The sequence below is a fragment of the Physella acuta genome, unplaced genomic scaffold, assembly GCF_028476545.2.
Source record: "Physella acuta isolate Inbredline_101_S28 unplaced genomic scaffold, ASM2847654v3 ptg000269l, whole genome shotgun sequence".
NCBI classification, from domain to species: Eukaryota; Metazoa; Mollusca; class Gastropoda; family Physidae; genus Physella; species Physella acuta.
Window position 1 is genome coordinate 103,775 of NW_026731788.1, and position 17,979 is coordinate 121,753.

At 39.0% G+C, this 17,979-nt stretch overlaps 1 protein-coding gene across 1 annotated transcript in view; it reads left to right on the forward strand.

Moving 5' to 3' along the window:
- Nucleotides 1–17,979, forward strand: part of LOC131939241 (metabotropic glutamate receptor) — a 118,863-nt gene that overhangs the window by 74,263 nt on the left and 26,621 nt on the right. The window contains exon 2 of the mRNA XM_059297441.1: nucleotides 7,870–8,636. Within this exon, the coding sequence (XP_059153424.1) occupies nucleotides 7,870–8,636 (767 nt within the window). The remainder of the gene's footprint in view (nucleotides 1–7,869; nucleotides 8,637–17,979) is intronic.

Below are 17,979 nucleotides of genomic sequence, written 5' to 3' on the forward strand. Positions count from 1 at the left end.
TTTATAAAGAAATGCCAACAAGGCCTAAACGAAATTAAATTTTTAGAATATGCTTGAGAAAGGGAAGAAAAATCAATTATCGATTCTTAAAGAATATCCCCCTGGCCCAACCTCCCCCCACCCCGCCACACATTCCAGTCTAGCGCGATGTGTGTTTCTGTGTGTGGATCAAAGTACGTCTCCCCGCACGTCCGCAAAAAAACAAGTCTCCGTCCAGTCTGTAAGCTGACCAGTGGCTCGCCCTTGATGACTAGAGAACGTCCGCCTGAGATATGCGGACATGCATTCTATTGATGGCCAATCACATTAGCATAAGGGGAGAGAATACTTCAGGAAACAGGTTCTATGTATTTTTTTTTAATTTGAGCACTCATGTTTTTTGAAAAAACAAAAAAAAACGACTTTTCCGTTAATTTAATCAGCGAACAAATTTTAAGATTCGGTGGCTATTTTGTTAAACTTTTTCATAGTATATAAACTTGGAGTTTGGTTTGATTTTATTTCCAATAAAAGAATTCACCAAATCTGTAGACTGTTTTAGATTCTAAAGAACAACCCTGAACCCCGGGAGAAGATGAAGACTTCTCTATTGAATTGATGAGCAGTATATTTGCATTTGTCATATGTTCTACCCGCGGTGTAACCAAAAATAGGGCTGCAGATACCCCGTTCCGCGCGGTCACTCCCCGAGTCGATTTGATTTATGGGCCATTCCCTTCGCAAGAGGATCACGGGGAAGTAACTAGCGGATTAGGGGGGGAAAACAAGAATGTAGAAAAATGTAAATCGGGCCGGGACGCTGAAATATATTGTCAAATATTTTCCTCAATCTAAACGATATTTATACTCTCTATTAACGGTTTTAGGAACTGGAGAAAATAGTTTTACCGGGGAAACTTAAATTAATGAGAAGCAAAACAAGCATTAATTTTGAGTATTTTTATAATGAGCAGGAAAAATAATGGTCAATTTTTGTAAGAGCGTATAATTAGCAATTAATGATTTTTGTCCTCACGACGAAGCTTAAATGAAGTCAGCCAAAGACCGCGCCGTATGAAACGCGAAACAACTTCTTCATCAAAGTGAATTATTTACACAGTGCAACGGAAGGGACAGCAAAAATGTATGTCACAACCTTAGCCAATAGAAACAAAGAAGACGAATAGGCTAGCCAATGGAAAACATTGTAACAAGCTTGATTGTGATTTCGTACGAAAAAAAAAATTACGTTTGCTAAAGTGATGGGGGTCTTTCGTCAGTTTCATTACACGCAAGTTAAGGCCGACGTGTAGGTACGGTTATGCTGGTGTCTGTAATGGGAATAATAAAAAAGTTTAACTTTTTGTTTTAAGGGATCAAATATCAATATTCCAAAAAGCTTTTTTTTTTTTTTTTTTTAAATTCAGTATAATTAAACAATAAATGTTTTTGTGAGAAAAGCCAAAATCTGTCTGACATGTTGATGTGACGTTGTTTTATGTTGGTTGAATTTGCTTGAGTTTTAGCCTTATGCTTCGTTCTTTGAATTTTAATGAGGTAGTTGCTTACTTTTGAAAAAAATTAAATTAGACAGGAAAATATTTGATTGTGTGCACTTCTTGCTCACCAGAAGCCTTTAAACACTACTTTCTGAGAAACTTTTGATACCACCCCACCCACATATTTACTAAATCTTACTTTGAAAAGAACACACATTTTATTCTTTTAATCATCTCATGACGATTTTCTATAGAATTCTTCCTATTTAGCTCCAACCTTTAGAATTCTTCCTTTTAACACCTCTTTACGACATTCTATTAAAAATCTTTCTTTAAAAAAATCACTACTTTATATTTCTTCTTTTTAACACATCCCTACTTTAGATTTCGTTTTTTTAACGTATACGTACTTTAGATTTTTTTCCTTTTTAACACATCCCTACTTCAGATTTATTCTTTTTAGATTTCGTTTTTTATATTTTTATTCTTTTTAACACACACCGACTTTAGATTTCATCTTTTTAACACATCCCTACTTTAGATTTTTTCCTTTAAAAACCAACTTGATGAGGTGAATGCATAGAGTGTATCGGGAATGTGGTGTGTGAAGGGAAGGGACGGGTAGTGATAGATTAGCCCTTGTAAACTGATTCAAGCCGACCAATCGATGGATGTATGGGACACGGTTTGAACTGGGCCAGAGCTGTGTGAACTCACACAATCCTCACACACAGACACCACACAATCCTCACACACAGACACCACACAATCCACACATACAGACACCACACAATCCTCACACACAGACACCACACAATCCTCACACACAGACACCACACACAGACACCACACAATCCTCACACACAGACACCACACACAGACACCACACAATCCTCACACACAGACACCACACAATCCTCACACACAGACACCACACACAGACACCACACACAGACACCACACAATTCTCACACACGGACACCACACAATCCACACACACATACACCATACAATCCTCACACACCAGAATTACACCAGACAACACACACACCAGCCATCACACATACCAGCCATCACACACCAGACATCCAACACACACACACTAGCCATCACACACACCAGACATCACACACACACACACACCAGACATCAAACACACACACCAGCCATCACACACACCAGACATCACACACACACACACACACACCAGACATCAAACACACACACCAGCCATCACACACACACACACCAGACATCAAACACACACACCAGCCATCACACACAAGACATCACACACACACACACCAGACATCAAACACACACACCAGCCATCACACACACCAGACATCACACACACACACACCAGACATCAAACACACACACCAGCCATCACACACACCAGCCATCACACACACCAGACATCACACACACACACACACCAGACATCACACACACCAGCCATCACACACACCAGACATCACACACACACACACACACCAGACATCACACACGTGACATCACACACACACCAGCCATCACACACACAAGACATCACACACACACACATGACATCACACACACACATGACATTACACACACACACACACACCAGACATCAAACACACACACCAGCCATCACACACACAAGACATCACACACACACACCAGCCATCACACACACATTAGACATCAAACACACACACCAGACATCAAACACACACACCAGCCATCACACACACAAGCCATCACACACACACATGACATCACACACACACATGACATCACACACACACACACACACCAGACATCAAACACACACACCAGCCATCACACACACCAGACATCAAACACACACACCAGCGATCACACACACACACACCAGACATCACACACACACACCAGCCATCACACACACAAGACATCACACACACATGACATCACACACACATGACATCACACACACACATGACATCACACACACCAGACATCATACACACACACCAGCCATCACACACACACACACACCAGACATCACACACACACACCAGCCATCACACACACAAGACATCACACACACACATGACATCACACACACACATGACATCACACACACACATGACATCACACACACCAGACATCACACACAACAGACATCATACACACACACCAGACATCACACACACACACACCAGACATCACACACACCAGACATCACACACACACACACACCAGACATCACACACACACATACACACCAGACAGACACAACACCCACATACCACACACCAACCTAAACACCATCAGCACTTTCAACGTCTACAAAACATTCCCAATCAATCTACAGTCTCCTGCATTCATTATTTCCACTAATGATAATTAGATTCGCGCGTGGTTTCAATTTAAAAATTAAGCTAAGAAGAAACCGTCCCATACATGCCATCTCTGATACACGCGTCGCCATGACAACGGGAGGAAATAATCTTCAAGAAAATCTGGAACTTTAAGGCCACTTGAAATGGCAGTTCTGACTCCCTCATTCAGCGACAGTCGGCCCAGATATGTTAATTATGCAATAATGAAAATAAACAGCAGACGCAGAATTTCATCAGCGGTCGGAAGAGAACAGATTAGGAGACGGCGGAGGGATACACAACGTAGCTGGACTCTTTGTTTGTGCGGAAGAGGCGGGGGGGGTTAAAAACGGAGGGTTGTCAAATTAACAAGATGAAGAAAATAGTAACAGCGACATTGCGGAAGGATACGGCGTCGAAAAAAAATTATAAAGCCAATAATATTTAAGCGTAGTAATTCACTAAGAACGTTATGGGGTATGTTTTTGTATGTGTTATGTAACCTTTGATTTATGTTTGGTATTTTCAATTAATTCCCTTTGACATATTGGATGCATAGAACTGTGTAGTTGGTTTTTTGATGTGTTTCATTATATACAGGTCCTATGTATAATTAGTTGAATGATATTAAGTGTGGTGCTTTAGTACTTGAATGATATAAATTGTGTTGTATCATTAGTTAAATGATATGATCTGTGGTGTTTGGAGTATCGAATGATAAAACGTGTGGTGTGTGAAGAGCTGTTGAATAGGTAGATGTTTTCAAATATTCAAAAAATTTATTTAAAAAATTACCCTATTTGTTGAGGTAATTGTCATTGTTTTCTCGCGTAAAACTACAAATGATATTCTTCAATAGCTTGAATTACAAGGCTTGGATTTTCTAGTCTAAAACAGCAGGAATCGAATCTAGTGATCACGAAAATGTAATGAAGGACGCTTACACTCCAAGATCCCCAGCATAAAAAAACACATTGAAACAAGCAATAGAACGAAACATCCCAATATGTGCCATTAGCGCCTAGGATGAACGCGGGGTATTTAATCAATAAAATATAGTTTTAGAGTAGTTGCATCGATGTTTTTCAATCTGTTAAAGAGCCTTTCAACAGTTTTAACCCCTGCGCTTTACCCCCCTCCACCCCCACCTCCACATTGAAGCGACTTTCTTTAGACGCCATTGGCCAAAATCTGGGCGGGCCAAATCTGCCAGAACCCGTTAATGATTTTCGTTACTAAAAATAGAAACCGCTCGTGGGGGGAAAAATCTGGCATTCCTCAGTGGAGTGAGTCTATTTGTCAAGAAATTACGGTGTTGACCCTAACAGCAGGAGAATTGAAGAACGTTAGGACATTGTTCGCAGGCCGGACCGAGACATTGACGGCTGTTTCTACCGATACAAAAAGAAAGCTCCAGCAGTGCCCTCTGTTGGCTTGGCTAATCGATTAACAGTACATCAGTAAAGTCGCCTCCCCATCGTCCCCCCACCCCCTTCATCCACCCCCACCCCCGTTCGCCACAGGTTTATATATTTTCCCTTTCTTTTAACACCCTGTTTGCATATTTCATTCCGGGGCGTCTTCAGTGCCGAGTTCTTCGTCAAGGGCCGTAACTGTTATTCTATTTTTTTTTTCATCCACTGGCTTCGTGATGTCGCGCGGTGGACGGGACTTAGCAGGGGCAGACACAAACAAGGGGAATAATCCGCCGGTGGCTGGTGTAGGGGAGACAATGGTTCCGGGTGCGTTTGACGTTTACTATGGCGGCGCGTTAATAAGGGGAGAATTCTAAGGCGGCCGGCAAGCTGACAGGTTAAGCGATTAATAAGTTCAACGGCTAATAACGGCTGTTTTGTCGGGGCGATTGCTGTCATTGATAGAAGTTAGTGTGTCGGAATATAAATGTATAAGTGTTTGTTTTGAATAAATATAGTTTGAATATATGTAATGTATACATATATATATATATATATATATATATATATATATATATATATATATATATATATATATATATATATATATATCGTATTATCAATGTGTGTATTTGTTTGTTTGTTTGTGTGTGTGTGTGTAGCAAAAAAGCACAAGTAGTTCAAAACAATGTTTACGACAATTTTTAATGCAGTATATTCATATATTCCAACGTACCTTAACACTATAGAAATGATAAATGAGTTATAATTAACGGGGATAATGAAGTTAAACCGTGTTAAAAATTTTAAAAGTACAAAATACTGGACTATGACTGAGGACACATTCGATATGGGTGTACTGATATCAAACCCTTACCGCCAGCCTCTAAGGCTAGATCTGAGCGCCCCCACCCCCGGGGCTAAGGCAGCCACACACGTCAAACATCAAGGCTCAAGGATTGTTCCAGAAGCTTCTAAACCTCCCTGGATATGACACAATTTTCTAGACCGCATATGTCCTTCCGTCGCAATTTCGTCCCTCGCTAGTTCAAGTGTTGGAAAAGTTCTTTGAAACCCGCTCTCCACATCCGCCTAATGCTCCACCAAGAGTCCTCCACTTCCGCCCAATGCTCCACCGAGTGCCTCACCAGGCCGAAACTCCGACAAATGTCGTCTGCTTCAGAAGACGCTCCATAACATCCTCTCCGCGGGTTTTTTTTTCTTTCAATATCAAATCTTTCCAAAGTACTTGAAACGAGAAAAGTCGCGAAATTACCACTTGTACAGCCGGTCCAGTCCCCGGGCGGGAAACAACAAACAATAAATGGGGGGGCGGGGGGGGGGGGGGGAGAGATGAGGTTATTTGTTGCCATTGTTATAGAAAAATGAAACCGTTCCAAAAAAAAAATACCATTAAACTACTCAAGTTTATATTTAACCTATTTATACGATTTCGTTGTCGGCAAAGAAGTGGAATTTAAAAACAAAACAAAAAGAAACGAAAGTTGTTTAGTGTTATTTGGACATTAAGGTTCTAGGATAACGTTTGATTTATCAGTGATGATGCATAAAACTAAAGAATGTAACCGTTCGTGGACACGCATAAATAAAGGGTAACAACCCATAACGTCCCCACTGATGTACACAGGAGTCATACGGAACCCAATGTCCCACACAAAGCCTAATGACCAAACTGTCACACACACGTCCTAACTACCCAACCGACCAACGCCCAAGTCCTAACTACCCAACCGACCAACGCCCAAGTCCTAACTACCCAACCGACCAACGCCCACGTCCTAACTACCCAACCGACCAACGCCCACGTCCTAACTACCCAACCGACCAACGCCCAAGTCCTAACTACCCAACCGACCAACGCCCAAGTCCTAACTACCCAACCGACCAACGCCCAAGTCCTAACTACCCAACCGACCAACGCCCAAGTCCTAACTACCCAACCGACCAACGCCCAAGTCCTAACTACCCAACCGACCAACGCCCAAGTCCTAACTACCCAACTATCCCGAGCATGCTCTAACTACCCAACTATCCCGAGCATGCTCTAACTACCCCAGCGACTGACATTATGCCTGTCATTATGCCTGCAATATTTGTCAAACTTATAAAATAAATTAATGTGTCTAAGAAAGACGACAGAGATATTTATTTAACACATGGGTACCCAATCACCAAGAAACAACAAGAAAATTTTTATCTAACAAATTATTTGTTTTATCGGCCTTCTAAATTTTTATTTTTCAAAAATGCATTTTAATTAGACTAATAAGAACTTTAAAAAAGCATTCTAAACAGCATAAAAAATTAATTTTTAATTGTTCGTATTATTTACTCAAACTATTGGTGCTTTTTGATAGATATATGAAACAAACTTGCCATCAATTAGAACCTATGTAACAACAGTCAATGTAGTTATTAAAGTTTGAATCATTTTTTTAATACAATTAATTTTTGAAGTTGTTTCTTTGAGAATTTATTTTTAAATGTTGAAGTTTTTTTTTTTTTTTTTTTTTTTTTTTTTTTTTTTTTTTTTTTTTTTTTGAGAAAAAAAATGAAGTTGTTTATTTTTTTTAGAAGTTTTAAAAGAATGTTTCTTGCTTTCAGACGGCCACGGAGCAACAGTCCAGTTCGACAAGTTCGGCAACGCCCCCGGCAGGTACATGGTCATGAACTTCCAGAGGAACCGCACCACGCGCGAGTACGAGTACCGCGTGGTCGGCACGTGGCACAACGGCCTCAGCGTGAACCAATCGGATATCATCTGGGCCGGGGACACCAAGGACATCCCAAGGTCACGCTGCAGCGAGCCGTGCAACGAGGGGGAGATAAAAAACATGCAGAAGGGCGAGCCGTGCTGCTGGCTGTGCACACGCTGCAACCCGTGGGAGTACATCAAGGACGAGAAGACGTGCGAGAAGTGCGAGGCCGGCATGTGGCCGTACCCCAACAAGACGGGCTGCTTCAGCCTGGAGGTGCAGTACATGTCCTGGAACAGCCTGCACGCCGTCATCCCCATGGTGCTGGCTACCGTGGGCATCATCTGCACCCTCTTCGTCATCAGCCTCTTCGTCATGTTCAACAACACCCCCGTGGTCATGGCCTCGGGGCGGGAGCTCAGCTATATGCTGCTCGGGGGGTGCGTCTTCTGTTACCTCATGACCTTCATCATCGTCGCCCCGCCCTCCACCATCATGTGCGCCGTCCAGCGGTTCGGGGTGGGGTTTGGGTTCAGCGTGATATACTCATCTTTACTCATAAAAACAAACCGAATATCTAGAATATTCGAGAGTGCTAGACGCTCGGCCAAAAGACCGCCCTTCATTAGTCCAAAGTCTCAAATTGTAATGACTTTTATTCTTATACTCATCCAGGTAAGAAGTTGCTAAAATTTTTCTGTTTACTTTGAGAGATTTTAATTTGTTTATATTTAAAATGTTGAGTTTTATGTGACACATACGTTATGTACATAACTAAAAAGACTCAGCACGTGCTGAACATCAACGAGATTTAGCTACAAGTTGCGGGATTTTGCGAGATTTAGCTGCAAGTTGCGAGATTTAGCGAGATGTAGATGCAAGTTGTGAGATTTGGGGAGATGTAGCTGCAAGTTGCGAGATTTAGCGAGATGTAGCTGCAAGTTGCGAGATTCGGCGAGATGTAGCTACAAGTTAGGTTGCGAGATTTGGCGAGATGTAGCGGCAAGGTCCGAGATTTGGCGAGATTTAGCTTCAATTCTCTAGAATTGCCTCTGCGTTTAGAGATTCGGACGCAAGTTGCGAGACTGGCGAGAATTAGCTCTACAAGTTACGAAATCCCAGAAAGGTTGGGAAATTCCTGAAAATTTTTAGTTCATTGCCACGATAAAAAATAATTAACTTTTTTATCATCGTCCTAGGGATATCACGCTAAACACAAAGTTAAATAAAGCGATCCGCGAATATAGAAGATAACCATTCTCCCTCTCCGTGACGTCGTGGCGATAGCACTGGGATGTGGGGTGGGGCGGCAGGGAGACTCCATTATGAACGCAACACGGCAGGAAGCATCTCAGTGACTTACATTACAGTAATTTCAAGGGAAATAACTTCATCTTGGTTGACTTATAAAATTAAATTACAGTTCTAATTTAGGTCCATTTATAACGTTAGCTTTGGTTCATAGATATCTAGACACGCGGTAGGATGGTGTGAGGTTTAAAAAAAATGCCTAATGTAAAAATTTAACCTACGTTCGGGCGTTGTTTCAGAATGGGGGAAAAAAATATCAATGGCCACAAACGAGCAGGAAATGACGTATAAAACCTGGAGTTGGCGGAAATGGAAAAGTGACGAAACAAAAAAAATGGAAGCTCTGAGACTTTCAGGCTCGCAAATTTTATTCCTGCCGCTACTTCCGTTTTAAAATTCCCGTCGAAATGGGTGGCTAAAAGTAGCTGCGAGCTACTGGCGCGGACTAAATCACGGATTATAAAAGAGTATGATTTAAGTCACGCTAAATAGAAGGATATGACTTAAGTCATATGAAATGAAAAGAGTGTTCTCAAATTACATAAAATAAAATGTTACGCAAGTCACGCTAAATAAAATATGTATATGTATATATATATATATATATATATATATATATATATATATATATATATATATATATATATATATATATATATATATATATATATATATATATATATATATATATATATATACATATACATATATATATATATATATATATATATATATATATATATATATATATATATATGTATATATATATATATGTGTGTGTGTGTGTGTATGAAGTTTATTAAATGAATTGGGGTTTCTCAGTGGACGCATGGATGAAGCCGCATATAGTCTCGATATAAATCGAATAGTGTATAAAATATTTTTAAAATCGTATACAGTGTTATACATATAAATGTGGTTATAAAAGTTTTATTTCGACGTTTTGGTTAGACTTTACTAAAGATTGGATGTGTTTGCTGTTTTTGTATTTGAGGTAACCAAACAAAATTTACAAAAAAAAAGCCAAAAAAAAAAAAAAGAAAACAATATGGCTGTTTCATGTTGTTACTGAATGACTACAAACATGGCTGAACTATGTCGTGAGATTAAAAAAAAATTAAAATGTTGTCGCAAAGTTTTGAGTACAAATTACCAGTGGAATTTTCAGATTATCGATCATGGAGTTTAGGTACAGCCAATCAATGTTTATCATACGAAAGTGAAACCGGGTTATAATTTAAGTATAATTTTCCAAGTTCTCCGGACTTACAAGTTTTATACCATCGATTCTAAAAATATTACATTTCTAAAGTATTTTTAGGCTTAAGTTGTTTTTTTTTAAATTAATTACTGCCGCTTTGACGGCAAATTCAAGAAAATACGTTTTTTAAAAATTCATGTCAATGATACGTATTACAGTATCTATGACGGTGCGTCAACAATCAAACAATGTATCCTGTTTGAATTTCGTTGCACTGTGTAACATTTCAGTTCATTAAACGTAATTGTCAGGTGTATAACGAATCGATTTAAAAGTAATTTTATGAAATATAACGTATGCAAGAGCTTAATGATGTTGGCTTAGGCTTCAATTACGTGCATGTTGTAAACATAAGAAACTGATCCCTAAACAATCCCTTGTTGTAAACATAAGAAACTGATCCCTAAACAATCCCTTGTTGTAAACATAAGAAACTGATCCCTAAACAATCCCTTGTTGTAAACATAAGAAACTGATCCCTAAACAATCCCTTGTTGTAAACATAAGAAACTGATCCCTAAACAATCCCAATTCCTTCTATGTGACCGCTTTAAACAAATGTTTTAATTTTAAATTTATGCAAGACATCTAGTAAAGGTGCTTTTTAATATTCTAAGGGCGATAATTTAAGGTTGTGGAGGAGTGGGGTAACTTACAAGTTAGATTATTACTTCCCTTCTAAACTGTTTAGTCACTCTCTTAAACCCCCACTCTTTGAAAAATCTTTGGTTCTTCTTTAATGAAACAACTTTGTTATTACTTGATAAGCAAGCTTTGTTATACCGTGGTTTCTTTGACCTCCCAGCTTTGTTATTCTATAAGTTGTTTTTTTTTTACCAGCCAGCTTTGTTATACCATAAGTTCTTTGACCTCCCAGCTTTGTTATTCTATAAGTTTTTTTTTTTTACCAGCCAGCTTTGTTATACCATAAGTTCTTTGACCTCCCAGCTTTGTTATACCATAAGTTCTTTGACCAGCTAGCTTTGTTATACCATAAGTTCTTTGACCTCCCAGCTTTGTTATACCATAAGTTCTTTGACCAGCTAGCTTTGTTATACCATAAGTTCTTTGATCAGCCAGCTTTGTTATACCCTAAGTTCTTTGACCTCCTAGCTTTGTTATACCATAAGTTCTTTGACCACCCAGCTTTGTTATACCGTAAGTTCTTTGATCATCTAGCTTTGTTATACCATAAGTTCTTTGACCACCCAGCTTTGTTATACCATAAGTTCTTTGATCATCTAGCTTTGTTATACCATAAGTTCTTTGACCACCCAGCTTTGTTATACCGTAAGTTCTTTGATCATCTAGCTTTGTTATACCATAAGTTCTTTGACCACCCAGCTTTGTTATACCATAAGTTCTTTGATCATCTAGCTTTGCTATACCATAAGTTCTTTGACCAGCTAGCTTTGTTATACCATAAGTTCTTTGATCATCTAGCTTGTTATACCATAAGTTCTTTGACCACCCAGCTTTGTTATACCGTAAGTTCTTTGATCATCTAGCTTTGTTATACCATAAGTTCTTTGACCACCCAGCTTTGTTATACCGTAAGTTCTTTGATCATCTAGCTTTGTTATACCATAAGTTCTTTGACCACCCAGCTTTGTTATACCATAAGTTCTTTGATCATCTAGCTTTGTTATACCATAAGTTCTTTGACCACCCAGCTTTGTTATACCGTAAGTTCTTTGATCATCTAGCTTTGTTATACCATAAGTTCTTTGACCACCCAGCTTTGTTATACCATAAGTTCTTTGATCATCTAGCTTTGCTATACCATAAGTTCTTTGACCAGCTAGCTTTGTTATACCATAAGTTCTTTGATCATCTAGCTTGTTATACCATAAGTTCTTTGACCACCCAGCTTTGTTATACCGTAAGTTCTTTGATCATCTAGCTTTGTTATACCATAAGTTCTTTGACCACCCAGCTTTGTTATACCGTAAGTTCTTTGATCATCTAGCTTTGTTATACCATAAGTTCTTTGACCACCCAGCTTTGTTATACCATAAGTTCTTTGATCATCTAGCTTTGTTATACCATAAGTTCTTTGACCACCCAGCTTTGTTATACCGTAAATTCTTTGATCATCTAGCTTTGTTATACCATAAGTTCTTTGACCACCCAGCTTTGTTATACCATAAGTTCTTTGATCATCTAGCTTTGCTATACCATAAGTTCTTTGACCAGCTAGCTTTGTTATACCATAAGTTCTTTGATCATCTAGCTTGTTATACCATAAGTTCTTTGAACAGCTAGCTTTGTTATACAATAAGTTTTTTTTTTTGACCTCCCAGCTTCCAGCAAGCTCGCATATCACTAGGTCAGGTTGCTCTCAAATTGTTTTTTTTGTAGATTTGCAATAGAAGCTAACACTTTAGTAAATCACAAGACCTTTACCATAACCCTAACCCTTTAGTAAATCACTAGACTTTTACCATAACCACCACCTGCCCTTACATAATGAATACCTTCTCCGATCCCCACCCACCCCACCCTCACCACTAAGTACCACCCCCACCTCACCTACCCCGCCCTAACATACCCCGCTCTCACCACCCTCACCTCACCCAGTGAGTACCCCTGCGAGAAAATTAAACTACTCACCACTGGTTGCCCTGTTCAATACTCTGTGTGTATCGGGTGAGGGATGCACGTGATTATTGCCAGAAAACGGTCACATGGTGAGTACATCGACCTGGTGTTGGCCAGCGTTTGGTGAGTTGGTAGTGGACAGAGCTCAGTAGAATATAGCTCCTGATACACGCGAAACTAGAAATACCAAGTAGCTACGTAACTATATATATATATATATATATATATATATATATATATATATATATATATATATATATATATATATATATATATATATATATTAAATTCATTTATATAAAATAATTTAATTGTATATATATATATATATATGGGCTATATATATATATATATATATATATGGGCTATATATAAATATATATATATATATATATATATATATATATATATATATATATATATATATATATATATATATATATATATATATATATATATATATATATATATATATTTATATATATATAATCTGAAAAATAATTACGGTACCACCAGTAAACCACATTATGATATAATATTGTTATACTTGCTTGAGCTCAGTCATCAAGCAAGGAGCCTTAAACACGCACTCCACCGTAAAGTAATGATGAAGAAAGTTGAATTTTTGTTCTGATATAAATTATCTGTTTGGATTATTATTGAAACAACGATAGACTTAGTCGAAGGTATATAAGTCTTTAAACCTACATAAACCCTAGTTGTTGTCATATACATAAGCCCAGCAATTATCCTAACAGTTGTCCCATGTCTGGCCCTAACCCTAACGTTCGTCACACCTTGACACTATAAAACCTCTGTACTTTCATCACGTCTCAGAACCTTGTCATGGTAAACAGTAGCCCATACTTGAGAGTACATTTAAATAACATCATATATTTTACATAACGTTTAAAGAATATCATATATTTTACAGTACTGTTAAATAATGTCATATATTTTACAGAACTGTTAAAGAATATTAATTTTTTTACATAAATGTATGCAGCATTTAACATTTACTACAAAATATACACTTGATTGACTCAGTGGCGTAGCGAGGTTGGGTGTCACCCGGTGCAGCACTTAATGGTGTCACCCCCACCCCAGAGGCGTAGCGACCCTTCCCGGGGACAAATTTTCGATTTGCCCCCTCCCCCTCAAACTTCCGATTTGCACCCCCCTCAAGTTTTTCTCTATATATTTTGCTATTTTTTGCCCTGGTGTCACCCCCCTAAATGGTGTCACCCGGTGCGGTCCGCACCCCCCCCCCCCCTCGCTACGCCTCTGGATTGACTGCATATTATAATATTTTACAGAGTAAAGACTTATATCACCACACTGTAATGTACACTCTATATCATACTACACACTGTAACGGGAGATGTATTATGTGTTACACTTCATCTTTTACCATAAAATAACCCCCCCCCCTCCCCTCCGCTTGTAATTTAAAAAGTCAACAACGCGAAATAGAAATACATTTGATTTCAACCAGAAAACGAAGCCAATAATTTTATTTAGGAAAGAAATTCAGTTTTTAAAATGCAATTATCGATTTGTAGCTTCCCCTTCCTCGGTGCTGTGGATATCTCAGTTCGTTCAGACTTGATCAAAGAGAGGTTAGTGGCACTAACACATCCTCATTGCCACCTCTGATCAAAGTGTTAGTGGCACTAACACATCCTCATTGCCACCTCTGATCAAAGTGTTAGTGGCACTAACACATCCTCATTGCCACCTCTGATCAAAGTGTTAGTGGCACTAACACATCCTCATTGCCACCTCTGATCAAAGTGTTAGTGGCACTAACACATCCTCATTGCCACCTCTGATCAAAGTGTTAGTGGCACTAACACATCCTCATTGCCACCTCTGATCAAAGTGTTAGTGGCACTAACACATCCTCATTGCCACCTCTGATCAAAGTGTTAGTGGCACTAACACATCCTCATTGCCACCTCTGATCAAAGTGTTAGTGGCACTAACACATCCTCATTGCCACCTCTGATCAAAGTGTTAGTGGCACTAACACATCCTCATTGCCACCTCTGATCAAAGTGTTAGTGGCACTAACACATCCTCATTGCCACCTCTGATCAAAGTGTTAGTGGCACTAACACATCCTCATTGCCACCTCTGATCAAAGTGTTAGTGGCACTAACACATCCTCATTGCCACCTCTGATCAAAGCGGGGTTAGTAGCACCAATACATCCTCATTGCCACCTCTGATCAAAGCGGGGTTAGTAGCACCAATACATCCTCATTGCCACCTCTGATCAAAGCGGGGTTAGTAGCACCAATACATCCTCATTGCCACCTCTACTTAAAGAGGAGTTAGTGGCACTAACACATCCTCATTGCCACCTCTGATCAAAGAGAAGTTAGTGGCACCAATACATCCTCATTGCCACCTCTGATCAAAGAGGGGTTAGTGGCACTATTACATCTTTATTGCCCCTCTGGTCAAAGAGGGTTTTTTCTATCCTCCTGCGCCAATTGTTTCGTTATTTTTCAAACCGATAGTGTAGCCTATTTGTGTTGTCTACAACAAGCCTCTGTATCTCTCACAGCTGACGTAAAATATAACATGTCACAATGCTGACGTAAAACGTAAAACATGTTACACAGCTGACGTAAAACGTAACTCACGTTACACAACTGACGTAAAACGTAACACATGTAACACAGCTAACGTAAAACGTAACACACGTTACACAACTGACGTAAAACGTAACACACGTTACACAACTGACGTAAAACGTAACACACGTTACACAACTGACGTAAAACGTAACACACGTTACACATCTGACGTAAAACGTAACACTTTTTTCCCATTTTGGGGACTACTTTGTGATACATCACCAGGTCAACGACATTCCTTCACTCTCACCACCGTCCCGCCCCTCCCTCCCCCACCCTCTATTTACAGTGCCTGGTACCGACCGTGCGTGCCGTTAGACCACGGGCACCGAGGCCTAGTGTGCTGGAGGGGGGAGGGGGGGCATAATTGAAGTGAGACCAGATCACAGAAGAGGTAACATCTAATTCATGAGTTATGCCATCAATTATGCCCGGGCACTGAGCTGATGTCATGGCTTCTCATTACCGGTGTCTCGTTTTTTTTTCCTACCAGATTTTTATTCCGCTGTCTCGTGTAGGAACTAGCTAGGGTTGGGGAGCGTCGATTCTCGATTACCATCATTCGGTGTTGGGTGTTTTTTTTTTAAAGAACAAAACGAAGGGTAAAATTTTAACCCATAATATTTCTAAACTGGACAGAAAAAATTTATACCCCCTTTTTACAATATTGAAAGAAAAAGTAGTGGTTTGGGAGAATGAACGCAAGCGACATTTGTTTCGTGGATTTAATTGAACTGTAAAACTGAGATTTTTTATTTTTTATATCTAAGCAGCGTTCAGTCTAATAACGGATGTTAGGCTTAAAAGCTTTGCCTGATTTTTATAGTGTTTTTTTCTGAATCATGTATGTATTTACATGTTGCATGCAGTTTATGTGTTTGCGTTCTATCAAAAATGTCCTTCGTTGATAATTTGTGAAAGGTTTAACATAATGTCATCTGTTGGTAATTCGTTGAGGGTTTAACATGAGTTGATGTCGTTTGTTTTTAATTTGTCAAAAGTTTAGCATAATGCACTTCGTTGCTAATTATTTGAAGGTTTAACAAAATGTCCCTTGTTGCTAATTTGTAAAGGGTTTAAAAAATGTTCTTAGTTGTTAATTTGTCAAAGGTTTAACATAATGTTCTTAGTGAGGTCATTATGTTAAACCTTCAACAAATCAACAATAAAGAAATTTATGTTAAACGTTTGTAAAAAGTTTAACATCATGTTCTTTATTGTTGATTTGTTGAAGGTTTAACATACGGTCCGTCACGGCTTGCTGGTAAAGTGGGTTAGTACAAATTGGGTTAACGTTTAACTGGTTTGTTTCGACCTTCAATGTTACTGCTACACGGTGTTAATACTACCAGCCAGAGGCGTCGCAAGGGGAGGGGGGTAGGGGTGTGACACTATGACGTAAACATTCAAACTATAGAGAAAGCAATGCAACGCCCAGCTGTATTAATAACCGACTATTTTATAAACATCATTAGTATTAAATGTGAACACTTTAAAGCAATTACCGGGTGGAGGGGGGGGGGGAACTGGCACCAACTGCAAAATTTACAGAGGAAAAAAGGGAGGGGGATGACACCATAAGGTGTTGTACCGAGTGACACCCGACATAGCGACGCCACTGCTACTACCCATGTTTTATTTCAGTCAGGTGCTAAGTTTGAATCCTGATTGTGGATAATGTGCTGAGCTTATTAATGAATCAATGGCACCTTTTGTGGCGCACCTATGACAGTAACATTATAGATAACATCTATCAAATTGTTGTAGCTGACATCAAATGTTGTAGTTGACATCAAATGTTGTAGTTGACATCAGATGTTGTAGTTGACATCAGATGTTGTAGTTGACATCAGATGTTGTAGTTGACATCAGATGTTGTAGTTGACATCAGATGTTGTAGTTGACATCAGATGTTGTAGTTGACATCAGATGTTGTAGTTGACATCAGATGTTGTAGTTGACATCAAATGTTGTAGTTGACATCAGATGTTGTAGTTGACATCAGATGTTGTAGTTGACATCAGATGTTGTAGTTGACATCAGATATTGTAGTTGACATCAAATGTTGTAGTTGACATCAAATGTTGTAGTTGACATCAAATGTTGTAGTTGACATCAAATGTTGTAGTTGATATCAAATGTTGTAGTTGACATCAAATGTTGAAGCTGACGTCAAATGTTGAAGCTGACGTCAAATATT